This window comes from Acinonyx jubatus, chromosome E3 (assembly GCF_027475565.1).
Source record: "Acinonyx jubatus isolate Ajub_Pintada_27869175 chromosome E3, VMU_Ajub_asm_v1.0, whole genome shotgun sequence".
NCBI lineage: Eukaryota > Metazoa > Chordata > Mammalia > Carnivora > Felidae > Acinonyx > Acinonyx jubatus.
In genome coordinates this window covers 26,458,761-26,474,538 of record NC_069398.1, presented here as the reverse complement: position 1 = coordinate 26,474,538, position 15,778 = coordinate 26,458,761, and the positions used below count along the sequence as shown (strand labels likewise).

Here is a 15,778-nt window from a genome sequence, read left to right as displayed (position 1 = left end):
ACTGAGTAAAAGAATGCTGAAAGACTAGCAGGATTCTTGTTGACATGCCTTGGGAAGACAACATAAGCAAGACGATTAATTCAGCTTTACAGGTGTTAAATTTGAACTGCTTGGGACATGCATGTGAAGACTAGATCTAAAGTTTAGGAGTTAAACTGATGTGGTCCTGGAAATCGTCAGCCTTTATACAGATTAAGAATTTAAACTGTGGACAGAATGAAATGTAACAGTACACTTCTGCAGAAAAATAAAAAGGCAGCAAGGGTGCCTGGGTGGCTCAGCAGGTCAAATGACCAACTCTTATTTTCGGCTCAGGTCACTATCTCATGGTTCATGAGTTTGAGCCCCATATTGGGCTCCTCACTGATAGCACAGAACCTGCTTAGGATTCTCTCTCCCATTCTCTCTCTCGGTCCATTTCCCAATCACATGCGTACACTCTCTCTCTCAAAATAAATAAACAAACTTAAAAAAAAAAAAGGCAGCAGGCAGCTCTTCCTGCCCACAGGCTTTATCCCCGTACTTTAATAAAATCACCTTTTTGCACCAAAAAAAAAGGGGGGGAGCAGAAAATTCCTATGAAAAATAATTTAATGAGAAAAGGAGGTTAAAAGAAAAACAAAACAGGAAAGTAGGGGTGCTTGGCTGGTTCAGTTGGAAAAGCATGTGACTCTTGATCTCAGGGTCATGAGTTCAAGTCCCATATTGGGTGCAGAAATTACTAAAAATAAAAATAAAACAGAAAAGTAGTTGGGAAACCTAAGAGACTATGGTACTAAATAAGCTGAAAGATATGAGAGTGACCAACAGTGTTAAATGGAACAGAAAAGTAAAAAAAAAAAAAAAAAACAAAAGAAATCAGTGAATTCTGCAATTAGGGGGTCACCTATAACCTTATTAGGAACAGTTTTAGGAATAAAGAGGCAGAAGTCACACTTATACATAACAGTGTAAGGAATAAACTCATGGTCAGAAAGCAGAGACAACATTCTCAAGAATCTTACCTTGAATGAATTAAGACAGAAATAGAACAACAGGATCAAGGGAGGATAGTTTTTGTTTTTAGAAAATGGGACTTTATTTATAAGTTAAGAATGATTAGAAAAAGGGTTTAAAACATTCTATAGTAGAGTAATAAGTTTACCTATTCCTTGAAAAACTAGGAGGGAATGGAATTCAAAGAACAAGTACCTTCGCCAATTGGAAAGACCACTCCCTTCTAAGATGGAGGAAGAATACATAAGTTGCTACCAGAGAGGTTAGGAACACAAAGCTGAAAAGTTCCTGCCCTAATACATTATTTCTACCCCCCACAAAGTAAAAGGCAAGGTCACATGATGAGAACATATTTTTCATACTGGAATTTGCCTATCATATTTCTATGAAAATTCTAATCAATTTTTCCCTGAAGACATTCAGAGTACACTGTAACATTCTTTAGCTCACCTACGACGCGTAACAATATACTAGAAATGACATTATATCCCAATAATTAAAACCTGAACTAAGGCACAGGCTCTAAAAAATAGCCAAAGCCTAAAACCAGCAGTTCCTGGCACATGATGCTTAAGGTATAAAACTAACAACTGTAACACATCATTGGTATGCCAATGATTTGTTCTATAAGAAAAGAAGTGTTAGAAGACCTAACAGCCAACACTTAACCAAAACACTTATCCTCCTCAAATCTTAGGATCTGTGAAAAACACACATATCATAAACCTCCAGTATCAAAAAGGAGAAAAACTGAAAAACACAGACATTAGCATTCATAGTACACAGTGGAAAACAAAACTAAAGTATCAACAACTGCGGGGGAGGGGGACAGCTACACAACAATCTCAGAAGCTGCCTTGGGAGTAGGTAAGGACATCCCTCTAAAACCATCTGCACATATCCAAAACATCTGGAGACACAAAACAGAAGGCAGACAGTGGAACATTCTAATGCAACATTCTAACTCGAACTTTATGACAGTTAAGTAATGAAGTAAAATTACTGGATCCTCTAACAGTCACAGAGAGGGGATCAGTATACACAAACCCTCTTGAGTAATCCTATTTTTGGAAAAAGAAGGGACCCAAATAAATTCCTTATTTACACAAATTTAAAAAAAAAAAAAAAAAAAGAAGGACTCAGAGGCTAAAAAGTCTCCCCGGTGAACAACATCTCTGTTTCTCAACTTTCAACACATCATGGTTAAGGTCTCCAGGCCCCTAAAATTTACTTTTAGAGTTTCACAATTCTGGCAATTCCTATCTGAGAGGGACCTGAATTTATGCAGATAAAATGAAATCTCTTAAAAGCACCGCAATGGCTTACAAAATGAAAAAAGAAAAAAAAAAAAAAGAGCGGGACCCTTGGGTGGCTCAGTCGGTTAAGTGTCTGACTTCAGCTCAGGTCATGATCTTATGGTTCAAGAGTTTGAGCCCGTCAGGCTCTGCACTGACAGCTCAGAGCCTGGAACCTGCTTCGGATTCTGTACCTCCCTCTCTCTCTGCCCCTCCCCTGCTTGTGCGGATGGGCTCTTTCTCCCTCTCAAAAATAAACCAATATACAAGAAAGAAAGAGAGAGAGAGAGAGAGAGAGAGAGAGAGGTAAAGAGAGAGAGATAGAGAGAGAGGGAGAGGGAGAGGGAGAGAGGGAGAGAGAGAGAGAGAGAGAGAGAAAGAAAGAAAGAAAGAAAGAAAGAAAGAAAGAAAGAAAGAAAGAAAAGAAAAGAAAAGAAAAGAAAAGAAAAGAAAAGAAAAGAAAAGAAAAGAAAAGAAAGGAAGGAAGGATGGATTCGAATTAGCTCCTCCTATTCCAATCACCCCCCTTCCACGCATCCTTATGAATGTCCAACTTGGGAGAAAAGGAAAGCAAACTCTTTCCCATCCTGAGTAGGCAGGTATGTGCACACAGATTTCTAAGCAGCCAGAGGTAAGACTTCCCCCTGGTCTTAACTGTGTGGGGAGATTCAAATCTTGATTCCCTTAGTGGATATTTTAATTGTTTTCTGAATCATAAATGAACAAAAACATATTTATCTATAAAACTTAATTACAAATTTAATTGTTAGAACTCAAAAGATTTATGGAGGATAAAATAAACAGAGTAGCATAACTCACTAAGGAAAGCTAGCATCATACATACTAATACTCTCTCTCCTTCCTTCATCCTCTTTTACAATTGGCTCCTTCTTCTGATGATCCTGAGCAATTTGGCTAGAATTCTCTTTGTCACTTGAGGGAGAATCACAGGCACCGTCTGATTTCTTCTCAGTGGCCTCTTCATCCACTTTCTCCAAAGGATGAATCTTCACAATCCTCACCTTGAGCATTTTTTCCTTCCCAACCTATAAAGGAGACAAGAGAGAATCAAAGATAATAAAGAACCAAGAACCTAAAGATGTTTAGGATATATTATCCAATATATATCCCACTTCACCTGACAAAAAAATTCACTGAAAAAGTAGCCAAGTTGTGATTTTTTTTCCAACTTTGTTTCTCAGACTTCTAAACGGCAGTAGGATACCTTAAAAAATAAAATGATCACAATCTAGTTCATAATTCATGTACCGATGTACTACGGCTAAAAGGCCATCACTACACTAACCTGACATATGTGTAAACACAGTTCAAGAACTTCCATTTTGTTAAAAAATCAACTACATAGGGGTGCCTAGCTGGCTCAGTCAGAATAGCATGCAACTCTTGATCCTGAGGTTGTGAGTTCCAACTCCACGTTGGGTGTAGAGATTACTTAAAAATAATATCTTTGATAAATATATAACTATACATACGAATATCCAATTATTTTAGAATCATCTGTTGAAAAGACTATCTTTTCTTCACTTAATCATCTAACTATCAAAAATGAGCAGCATGTGTATACATGGATGGACGTATAGGAGTCTATTTCTGGATGCTATTGTGTCCCAATGAATCTATTAGTCTATCTTTACAACAATTTCATACCACCTTAATACTTGAAAATAAGGCTCAAAATCAGACAGTATTATACCTCTAACTTGGTTGTTCTTTGTCAAAGTTCTTTGCATTTTCACATGAATTTTACAATCAGCTTGACAGTTCCCATAAAAAAGCTTCTGGGATTTTTTAAAATAATTTTTTAATTTGAGTATAGTTGAAAAGCTGCTAGGATTTTATAGCATTTGTGGTGTATCTACACATCACTTTGGGAAGAACTGCCATTATAACAATACTGAGTTTTCTGACCCATGAAGACAGTATCTCTCTCCATCATTTAAGATCTTGTTTAATTTCTCTCAGAAACATTTTATAATTTTTAGTGTCTAGGTCTTGTATGCCTCTTGTCAGATTTACTCCTAGAGCACAGCATATTTTTGATGTTATCATAAATGGTACTGATCTTTCTAAATTTCAATTTCCAATTGCATGTTGCTAACATTGGTTTTCATATTATTTACCCTATATCCTGCTACCCTGCTAAACTCACTTGTTAGTTCTAAGAGGTTTTATGGGAGATTCCAGATTTTCTACATGGACAATCATGCTGTCTACACATAAAGATAACTATACTTCTTCCTTTACAATTTAGATGCCCTTTATTTCCTTTTCTTGACATACAACTAGCTAGAACCTCAAATACAATGTTAAATGGAGTGGGAGAGCAAGCATTCAGTCTTTTACCATTAGGTATAATGCTAGCTGGTGACTAATCTGTAAATATCCTTTATCAGGTTGAAGAAACTTCTTTTTTTTTTTTTTTTAGGTTGAAGAAATTTCTATTTGCAGTTTGCTGTAAGTTTTTATTAGGAACTAATGTCAGACTTTGTTGAATGCTTTCTTTGTGTAAACTGGAGATGACCATATAGTTTTTCTTGGTTGTTCTTAACTGAATTATAAATTTAAAAGAGCCCAAATGTCCATCAACATATGAATGGATAAAGATGTGGTACATAAATATATACAATGGAGTACTACTCAGCAATCAAAAAGAACGAAATCTTGCCATTTATGACAATGTGGATGGAACCAGAGGGTATTATGCTAAGCAAAATTAGAGAAAGACAAGTATCGTATGATTTCACTCATATGAGGAATTTAAGATACGAAACAGATGAACATAAGGGGAAGGGAAGCAAAAATAACATAAAAAACAGGGAGGGGGACAAAACATAAAAGACTCTTAAATATAAAGAACAGAGGGTTACTAGAAGGATTGTGGGAGGAGGGTGGACTAAATGGGTAAGGGGCATTAAGGAATCTACTCCTGAAATCATTGTTGCACTACGTGCTAACAAACGTGGATGTAAATTTACAAATATATTTTAAAAAAGAATTATACAGGGGTGCCTGGGTGGCTCAGTCGGTTAAGCGGCCGACTTCAGCCCAGGTCATGATCTCGTGGTCCGTGAGTTCGAGCCCCGCGTCGGGCTCTGTGCTGATGGCTCAGAGCCTGGAGCCTGTTTCGGATTCTGTGTCTCCCTCTCTCTGACCCTCCCCCGTTCATGCTTTGTCTCTCTCTGTCTCAAAAATAAATAAACGCTAAAAAAAAAAAAAAAATTAAAAAAAATTAAAAAAATAAAAAAGAATTATACATAAATTTATAACAACTTTGCATTTGGAGGATTAACCCCACTGGGTAATGATGAATTATCCTTCTCCTAAGGAAGTGTTGCATTTCATTTGCTAAAATTTTGATTAGAAAATTTTCCATCTATGGGTACCTGGGTGGCTCAGTCAGTTGAGCTTCTAACTCTTGATTTTGCCTCAGGTCATGATCCCAGGGTTGCGTGATCGAGCCCTGAGCTGGGTTCTGTGCTGAACGTGGAACCTGCTTGGGATTTTCTCTCTCCTTCTCTCTCTCTCCCCTCTGCCCCTCTCCCCTGATTGTGGTCTCTCTCTTGCTCTCTAAAAATAAAAACAATAAAAATAGGAGTGCCTGGGTGATTCAGTCAGTTAAGCATCCAACTTCAGCTCAGGTCATGATCTCACAGTTCATGGGTGGGAGCCCCACGTCAGCCTCTGTGCTGATAGCTCAGAACCTGGAGTCTGCTTCAGATTCTGTGTCTCCCTCTCTCTCTGCCCCATCTCCACTTGCACTCTCTCCCAAAAATAAACATTAAAAAAAATTTTTTAATAAAAATAAAATAAAGAAATTTTGCATCTATGTTCACACAGGAGTTTTGTGAACACAGAATTTTTTTTTGCCTTATCCATAGTTTTTTCTTATAATGTGTTTATATGGTCTTAGTATTGGGGTAATACTGACCTCATACAATAATGTGCAAAGAATTCCCTCCTCCCTCCGCTCTTCTATTTTCTGGAAACGTCCGGATAGAATAGGTGCTATTTCTTCCTTAAATGTTTGGTAGAACTCACCAATGAAGACATTTGGGCCTGGAGTTTGGCCAGATAATTTTAACTACAAACTCATTTTCTTTAATAGATATAGGACTGTTAAGGTTTTTATTTCTTGCTGAATGCATTTTGGCAGTATCTTTCAAGGAATTTGTCCATTTAAGTTGTCAAATTTATTGGCATAAAGATGCTCCTAACATTCTCTCATAATCCTGTCAATATATGTAGACTGTAGTGACATCATCTAATTCCTCATATTGGTTAATTTGTATCCTCTCTTTTTTTCCTGAGAGTTTGGCTAGAGGTTTATCAATTTTACTGATCTTTTCAAATTACCAGCTTTTGGTTGCACGACTTTCCTGTTTTCTATTTTACTGATTTTCACTTTGATCTAAACTTATTAAATCTTTTCTTCTTGTTTTCTTTGAATTTGAAAGCTCTTCTTTTTCTTAATTTCTTAAGGTAGAAGTCAATGATTTGAGAACTTTCTATTTTGTTTGTTTAAAGTTGCTTGGTTGTTTAGTGCTATACATTTCTCCTAAGCCCTACCATAAGCAACATCTCACAAATTCTAATATATTGTGTTTTCATTTTTTTTTTTTTAATGTTTATTTATTTTGAGAGAGAGAGAGAGAGAGACGCACATCCAAGCAGGGAGCGGGAGGGAGAGTGGGAGAGGGGAAGAGAGAGAGAGAATTTCCCAAGCATGCTTGATCTCAGGAACCGTGAGATCATCACCTGAGTCAAATGCTTAACCAACTGAGTCACCCAGATGCCTTCATTCACATTCAGTTCAAAACATTTTCTAATTTCCCTTTTGATTTTCCCTCAACTCTGAGTAAGTTAAAGGTATGTTATTTAGTTTCCAATTATTTGTAATTTCCAATTATTTGCAGTTTCCAGATAACTATTATTGGTTTCTAATGTAATTCCATTTTCATCACAGTATATTCTCTGTAGGACTTGAATCCTTTTCAATTTATTTTATGGCCCAGAGTATGATCCACCTTGGTAAACTATACATTTGAGAGGAATGTCTTTTCTGTAGTTATCAGGTAGAGTATTTTATAAATGGTAATTAAGTCACATTGGTAGATAATGCTAACTCAAGTTTTCCATATTCTTGCTGACTTTCTGTCTCCATTTTCTATCAGTTACTGAGAAGAGAGGTGTTGGAAACTCCAACCATAACTATGATATCTATTTCTTCTTACAGCTCTATCCATTTTTGTTTCATATATCTTGAAAAACTCATTAGTAAATGCATAAACATTAAAGGCTGCTGTGTCTTCTTAAAAAACTGACCCCTCTCATTATGAAAGATTTCTTAACTAAAATTCAAATTTAAAAAAAAAAAAATGTAGGAGCGCCTGGGTGGCTCAGTCTGTTAAGTGTTCAACTTCAGCTCAGGTCATGATCTCGCAGTTAGTTCTTGAGTTCAAGCCCCGCATCGGGCTCTGTGCTGACAGCTCAGAGCCTGGAGCCTGCTTCAGATTCTGTGTCTCCCTCTCTCTCTGCCCACCCTTGCTCACACACTCTCTCTCTCCCAAAAATAAACACTAAAAAAAAAAAAAAAAAAAATTAAAAAAAAATTTTACCTATGGTAATACTTTTTGCCCTGAAATCTACTTTGTCTTATATCTACATAGCCATTCCAGATTTCTTTCCTTTTGTGAGATAGAAAAAGAACACACACACACACAAGCAGGGAAGGAGGGGCAGAGGGAGAGGTAGAAAGAATCTCAGGCTCCAAGCCCAACAGAGAGCTCCACACCGGGCTCAATCTCAATCTCACAATTGTGAGATAAGGACCTGAGCCAAAATCAAGAGTTGGGTGCTCAACCTACAGAGCCACCCAGGCACCTTGCCATTCCAGAATTCTTTTTTTTTTTTTTTAAGTTTATGTATTTACTCTGAGAGAGAGTTGGGGGAAGGGGAAGAGAGAGAGGGAGAGAGGGAAAATCCCAGGCAGGTTCCACAGTCAGTGCAGAGCCCAATGCAGCGCTTGGACTCACAAACCATGAGATCATGACCTGAGCTGAAGTCAGCTTAAGTGACTGAGCCACCCAGGTGACCCCAGATTTCTTTTAATGTTAAGATGATACCTCTTTCTCCATCTTTTTACCATTATCCTATTTGCATTGTATAGGCAGCATATAATTGCATCTTGCTTTTTTATCCAATCTGGCAATTTCTATCTTTTAACTTAAATGTTTAGATCATTTATATTATATAATTACAAATACCACTAGGCATAGTTGCTTTCTATTCAGCATCATGAAAACTAAAAAAATTGTGCTCTTTAAAAGACACTGTTAAGAGAATCAAAACACAAGCCTCAACGGGCGACTGGGTGGCTCAGTAGGTTGAGTGTCTGACTTTTGGGTCAGGTCATGATCTCATGGTCCATGAGTTTGAGCCCCATGTCAGGCTCTGTGCTGACAGCTCAGAGCCTGAAGCCTGCTTCGAGTTCTGTGTCTTCCTCTCTCTCTGCCCCTCCCCTGCTTGCACTCTCTCTCTCTCAAAAAAATAAACATTAAAAAACAAAAAAACATAAAACACAAGCCCTAGTGGGGAGCAAATAAAGAACTTGTATCCAGATCTAATAAAGAACTTGTATCCAGAATAAAAAAGTCTCAAAACTCAAAAACAAGAAAACAATCCAATTTAAAAATGGACAAAGATTTTTTTTTATTTTTTTTTAATGTTTATTTTTGAGACAGAGAAAGACAGAGCATGAATGGGGGAGGGTTGGAGAGAGAGGGAGACACAGAATCTGAAACAGGCTCCAGGCTCTGAGCTTTCAGCACAGAGCCCGACGTGGGGCTTGAACTCACGGACCATGAGATCATGACCTGAGCCGATGTCGGACACTTAACCGACTGAGTCACCCAGGCGCCCCAAAATGGACATTTGAACAGACATAGCAACAAAAATATGAGAAGATCTTCGACATTATTAGTTATTAAAATGATATTCAGGGACACCTAAGTGGCTCAGTCAGTTAAGCATCCAACTCTCGATTTTACCTCAGGTCAGGATCTCAGTTTTGTGAATTCAAGCCCTGTATTGGGCTCTGTGCTGACAGTGCAAAGCCTGCTTGGAATTCTCTGCCTCCCTCTCTCTCTGCTCCTCCTCACTCCCGCTCTCTCTCTCTCTCTCTCTCAAAAGTAAAATAAACATTTAAAAACACCAACAAAAAAAGGTATCTAAGAAAAAAATCCTTGGTCAAAAGGTATGTGCACATTCAATTGTCTTCAATAATGTTGAAGTGTTTATCAAAATAGTTCCACATTCTTGTCAAAACTTGGCATTATTTTTACTTTTTCTTATTTACTAATCTGATATGTATAAAATGGTCCTGCTATGCTTTTTACTTGATTTCTTGGATCACTACGTTTTCATACGTTTTATGAGCATACAGATCTCCCCAATTTTAATTTCTCTCTCCCCCTCTGTCAAACTTTTCCTCTTTCACCTTCCAGATGCGTACAGCCTATTTTCCTCGTGCCACTCCAAATGTGTCTCCATTCTGGTCTACCTTGCTCTGGGCTTATACAGGCTGATCTCTGTGGCCTACATCAAAGGGCTCCCTTGTCCTCTAGATTTTGGTGAGTTCAACCCATGAGAAACAAGAGCAGAAAATCAGATAGTGGAAGAAAAGTGATGTCGGGGTATTACTCCCATCTCCCTGTGAAATGGGTCACACCTTACTACCGAAATACTCTTCTCTTCCACAACTACATTACTCTCTTCTTGTTCCAGTACCCACTCCCTCCTGTTTCTTACAATTTTCTTACAATGCTTATATAAGCATTTTCTCACTCTGAATACAGTCGTAAGTTCACAACCAAGAGGCACCAAAGCTAAGGACAAAACCAATACATTGAGAAGCCCAAAGCAGAAAGGCAGAAAGATACAAAGCATAGGTCCTTGACAATATTTCCCAACCTCTACGCCACATCTGGTGTCACCCACCTCTAAGACTCACATGAGATAACCAAATGTTTTCACTGCCTAAACCAATGCTATACTACTCAATGCTATCCACAGAGTATCATCATCATACCCTAGAGCTTGTTAGAAATGCATACTTTTAGGGCCTATCCTAGACCTTCTGAACCAAACTATCAGGGGATGGCACCCAAGAATGTATATTCAGAAGTCCTTTAAGTGATTCTATTTAGGCTAAAGCTTGAGAAGTACTGGGCACTGCTAGTTAGCTACTTCATTACATACAGACAAAATCATTCTTAACTGAAACATCAGTATCAACAAGTTTTGTTTTGTTTTTAATTTTCTTTTTTGAGTGATCTCTACACCCAATGTGGAGCCTGAACTCACAACCCCGAGATCAAGACTCACATGCTCCACCGACTGAGCCAGCCAAGCGCCTCTGAACACGCTATTTAAATATCTGAGTGAGTGAATGAGTGAGGAAGGGAGAGAGAGAAGGAAGAAAAGAAAACAAAAGAAAAGAGAGAAGGGAGGGAGGGAGGGAGGGAAGAAAGAAAGAAAGAAAAGAAAGAAAGAAAGAAAGAAAGAAAGAAAGAAAGAAAGAAAGAAAGAAAGAAAGAAAGAAAGAAAGAAAGAAATTTGAGCCTATTTACTACTTCAACATTTCTGTGCATATTCTGCAAGACATTATGGTAAAGCAACCAGCCTAGTGTCCACTATAGGTATTTAACAAATGTTAGTTCCCTTACTCCTGAATCTTACTTTAAGCTTTCAAAGGATTATACAGGGATTGCTTTAGTTTTAGGTTATTATCACTTTAGTAATAGTTATCCTTGTGCTATTTGGGCTACAAAATTAAAAAACAAATATAGCAGGGGTGCCCGGGTGGCTCAGTCAGTTAAGCATCCGACTTCGGCTCAGGTCATGATCTCACAGTTCATGAGTTAGAGCCCCTCATCAGGCTCTGTGCAGTCAGCAAAGAGCCTGGAGACTGCTTCAGATTGTCTCTCCCTCTCTCTCTGCCCCTCCCATGCTCCTGCTCGGTCTCTCTCTCTCTCAAATAAAAACAAAAAAATTTTAAAAAACAAAAACAACAACAACAAAAAAAACAAATTTAGCAGAGAAAGAAAAAAGTCAACTTGCTCACTATTGTAGTGAAATGACATTCTTTGCTTTTGGTACCACAGATTTGGATTAAACATCTGAAAGTCTTTGAAACAAAGTATGAAAAAATTACACAACCAAAAAAAGTCAAGACAGCAGTTATCAAAAAGGGCTAAAACAAGGAAAACAAGGATGCAGCAGTACACAGTGTAACAATTTTTGTAATATTAACATAATGTTAAATATTCCCAACAATGATTATGGTTCTAAAATTTGGCCCTTATAAATATCTGACACTAAGCAAAGCAAACTTCAAATATAACACAATTTTGCACACAGAAATGTACTCTATAATCTATACTAGAAGCTCTAATCCTGACATATGGTTATGGAGTCAAATTGTACCAAAAAAGGGGGGAGCAGGTACTTACCTCAAAATCACACTCTTCTCCCACAGCATATTTGGTCATGATCTCCAACCAAGCAGTATCTACTAACTTCTCTAGAGAGGCTGTGTTATGGTGAACCATTTCCAGAACAAGTTTCTCGTACCAGGCAGGGAACTCTTCCTTCAAACTAAACAAACACATTATTAGTTACCAAGAAAATGCAGAAAAACCTATCTAGACAATTAATTCAAGTTAATTCAAACATTTCTTTAGCAAAGCTAAGTGAGGCACTGGGGAACACAAAGATTAAAACCATGTGGCACACAGGACAAAGAAGGAACTGGTAAAGAACTCTGTCAGATGGACCTATCCAGGTTAATTTTCTCATCTGGAAAATAAGAGTAACAGGCACATCATCAGTAAGGCTGAACATTTTCCCATTTGTTTTTATAGTAGACTTCCCTTTTCAGGTATGAATTATTTATTCATACCCTTTGCCCATTTTTTGTTAGAAGACTGTAACTTGAGTCTATTTGTGTTACACCTTCATCAAGAAAATGCTTCCCTATGCATTCATTCAGTTAGTACCCACAATGCCTCAGGAGGGGTGTAGAATTTTGATTTTATGAGTAAGGAAAATAAATCAGGAAGGACTGGAACCATGACTTGAACTCCAAAGCTCTTGCAAAAGTGAAACAATTAAGTGCTACTTTCGACTTACTAAACTCACGAACATGCCCAGTATAAGCAAGGAAAGAGTGCAATGTGCATTCATGCACAGCTGACAGCCTAGGTTTCTACTCTTTTGGAAAGCAGGTTGACAATTATCAAAAGTGTCAACCTGGGGCGCCTGGGTGGCTCAGTCGGTTAAGCGTCTGACTTCAGCTTCATGATCTCACACTCCATGGGTTCGAGCCCTGCGTCAGAACCTGTGCTAACAGCTCAGAGCCTGGAGCCTGCTTCAGATTCTGTGTCTCCCTCTCTCTCTGCCCCTCCCCTGCTCATGCTCTGTCTCTCTCACTCTCAAAAATGAATAAATGTTAAAAAAAATTTTTTTTAAAAAGTATCAGCATGTGCACAAAGATGGTCATTGCTGGATTCTTCATGATAGCAGAAAATGGGAAGCAATCTAAATGGAAACTCATTAAGATCTCCAGTTCTGGGGGCGCCTGGGTGGCTCAGTCGGTTGGGCATCCGACTTCGGCTCAGGTCATGATCTCACAGTCCGTGAGGGTCGGGCTCTGTGCTGACAGCTCAGAGCCTGGAGCCTGTTTCAGATTCTGTGTCTCCCTCTCTCTCTGACCCTCCCCCGTTCATGCTCTGTCTCTCTCTGTCTCAAAAATAAACATTAAAAAAAAAAAAATTTAAGATCTCCAGTTCTGGCCAGATCAATTAATATTTGTGTTGCAAGGCAAGGAAGGACCAGGCATGAGAACATTCGTACACATCCAAGTATTAGGCTTACTATCATCATATTCCCACTCTGTTCATAACTAAAAATGTTCCTCCAACTGACTGCTAGATTTAAAATCTCTTACCATACTGCCTTAAAATTTACCTGAGTTATATCTGCTTTTCCCCATTCCCATCAATAAGCTTATAGTCTCCCTGCCTTTGTTAAGGGTTTTACCTTTGTCCTCTCCCCACCATCCTCCCTCCCAGCTTAATCATCCTCCAAAGATGTCCTCAGACTTCCTTAACTCCATGAGGCCTTTCCTGGCCCCTATAAATGCTTATTAATAAGCCTCCCAGTCACCAAGCTTTTTAAAACTTCACTGGCCACAGCTACTTCTGGGGAGTGAGGATGGACGATGATGTTCAGATTCTTTTACTAACTCTGTAGTGTTTACATACTTAAACAAGTATGCATTACTTTCATAAACCAAAAAAAAAAAAAAAAAAAAGATTTCTTCTTGAATAAAAATTGCATAATCATACTTTTTCAGTAATCCCTCTCATCATTCTCTACATTCTGTTCACTATCAAATCACATAAAACATTCCCCCATCTGTGTTCTTTAGAACTTCACTCTGCTGTAATGGCTAAGATCAAGTAAGTTTGAGATCCACAAGGTTAAACCAAGCTACAGTTTCTTTACTGGAGGTCTTCTGAAAATCTTAAATACCCTAAGTATTATGACTTTTCAAGAAGTTTGTAGCAGTTTTCCAAAGCTATGGCCCAAAACCCTCTTTTCAGGAAGGATTACAGACTCCAACTCATTATTTCTATTCCCAATAATGCCATCACTCTCTACCTGAATACTATCCTAGCAAGCCCACATCAACTTCCCACCTGCTTTTCCTTCTTGAACTCTTCCTACACAGTTCCCAGATTAATCTCAAAGCCTAAACATCAATCACCAAAACCATCCCATGTTTCTCTCCTGTTCAAAAATTACTGCTGTCCTCCTATTGTTCACAGAATTAAATACGAATAGCTCATCTTGTCTTCCATAATCTGGTACAAACTATATTTCAAGTGTTACCTTCCTCATAGAGCCACAGGAAGTTTTCCCTAACAATTCCAGGTTAGTCTCTACCCTCTAAATTCCCACTGCCTCTTTGTGTGGAGGAAAGCAATTTATTTATATTTTGAAACTGAATTCTCTTATTACTCCTAACAGTTTTTTATGGATTCTCTTTGGATTTTTCCCAAAGAGTAACAATAACTGATTTCCTCTTCAGTACTCTTCATACTCTTTGTTGTAGGTTAATGGTTACTATCTTTTATTTACATATAATTTTCACACACACAACTTTTTGTCTCAAAAAGATACCCAGAGAAGGCAACATTATCTCTATTTGCAAAAAGCAAACAGTAAGTGCTCATATAGTGCAGAGGATAGCGTCTCAGAACTGTAACCAATTCAAGAATAAGTCAAATATGAGACCTGCCCTCAAGAAGTCCACAAGCTAGGAAGGGGAAAAAAATACTTTCAAACAGAGACGGAGGCAAACCATAAGACACTCTTGAATACAGAGAACAAACTGCGGGTTGATGAGGGGCACAGGGGCAGGAAAAATGGTAATGGCACTGAGGAGGGCACTTGTGGGATGAGCACCGGATGTACGTGATGAATCATGGGAATCTACTCAGCCAAGAGCACACTGTACACACTGTATGTTGGCTGACTTGACAATAAATTGTATTTAAAAAATAATAATAAATAAATAAAAAGATTTTCTTCTTAAAGTCCACAAGCTACTGTAGGGGTCAGCAAAAGCCCAAGGGCCAAATTCAGCCGACCACTGGTTTTTGTAAATAAAATTTTCTTTTATTTACAGCCATTCACATTCATTTACATTTTACCTATAGCTGTTTTCACTGTACAATGTCACAGACAAATAGCTGAGACAGAGACCCTAAAATATTTACTAAGTGACACTTTACAGATAAAGTTGCACAACTCCTGGTCTAGTACACTAAACAAGACACATATGTAATTAACACTAATCCAGGGATGCCTGAGTGACTCAGTCAGCAAAGCATCCAACTTTGGCTCAGGTCATAATCTCACGGTTCGTGGGTTCAAACCCTGCATCAGGCTCTGTGCGGACACCTCGGAGACTGGAGCCTGCTTTGGATTCTGTGTCTCCCTCTCTCTCTGCCCCTCCCCCTCTCGCACTCAGTCTCTCTTCTCTCTCTCTCTCTCTCTCTCTCAAAAATAAATAAACATTAAAAAACAAATTTTTTTTAGGGGGGGCCTGGGTGGCTCAGTTAGTTAAGCAGCTGCATGACTGGGCTCAGGTCACGATCTCACTCACAGCTCTTGGGTTCGAGCCTCACATTGGGCTCTCTGCTGTCAGCACAGAGCCCACTTCAGATAGATCCTTGTTCTCCCTCTCTCTCTCAAAAATAAACAAACATTTAAAAACAGTTTCTTTTAAAGTAATAACACTAACCCAAAATGGAACAATGTAAGTGACCAAGCAAAGAAGAAACAGGCACCAGATTAACAGACTCAACTGATTATTAGTCAGTGATGGAGCCACTACTAGA

At 38.3% G+C, this 15,778-nt stretch overlaps 1 protein-coding gene across 3 annotated transcripts in view; it reads right to left on the bottom strand.

Annotated features, from left to right (window-relative positions):
• BAZ1B (bromodomain adjacent to zinc finger domain 1B) overlaps positions 1–15,778 on the bottom strand; it is a 72,719-nt gene that overhangs the window by 47,615 nt on the left and 9,326 nt on the right. For all 3 annotated transcript variants that reach the window (XM_053213213.1, XM_027041958.2, XM_053213212.1), the window contains exons 3-4: positions 11,822–11,966; positions 3,136–3,337 (exon numbers count right to left, since the gene is read on the bottom strand). In XM_053213213.1, the coding sequence (XP_053069188.1) occupies positions 3,136–3,337; positions 11,822–11,966 (347 nt within the window). The remainder of the gene's footprint in view (positions 1–3,135; positions 3,338–11,821; positions 11,967–15,778) is intronic.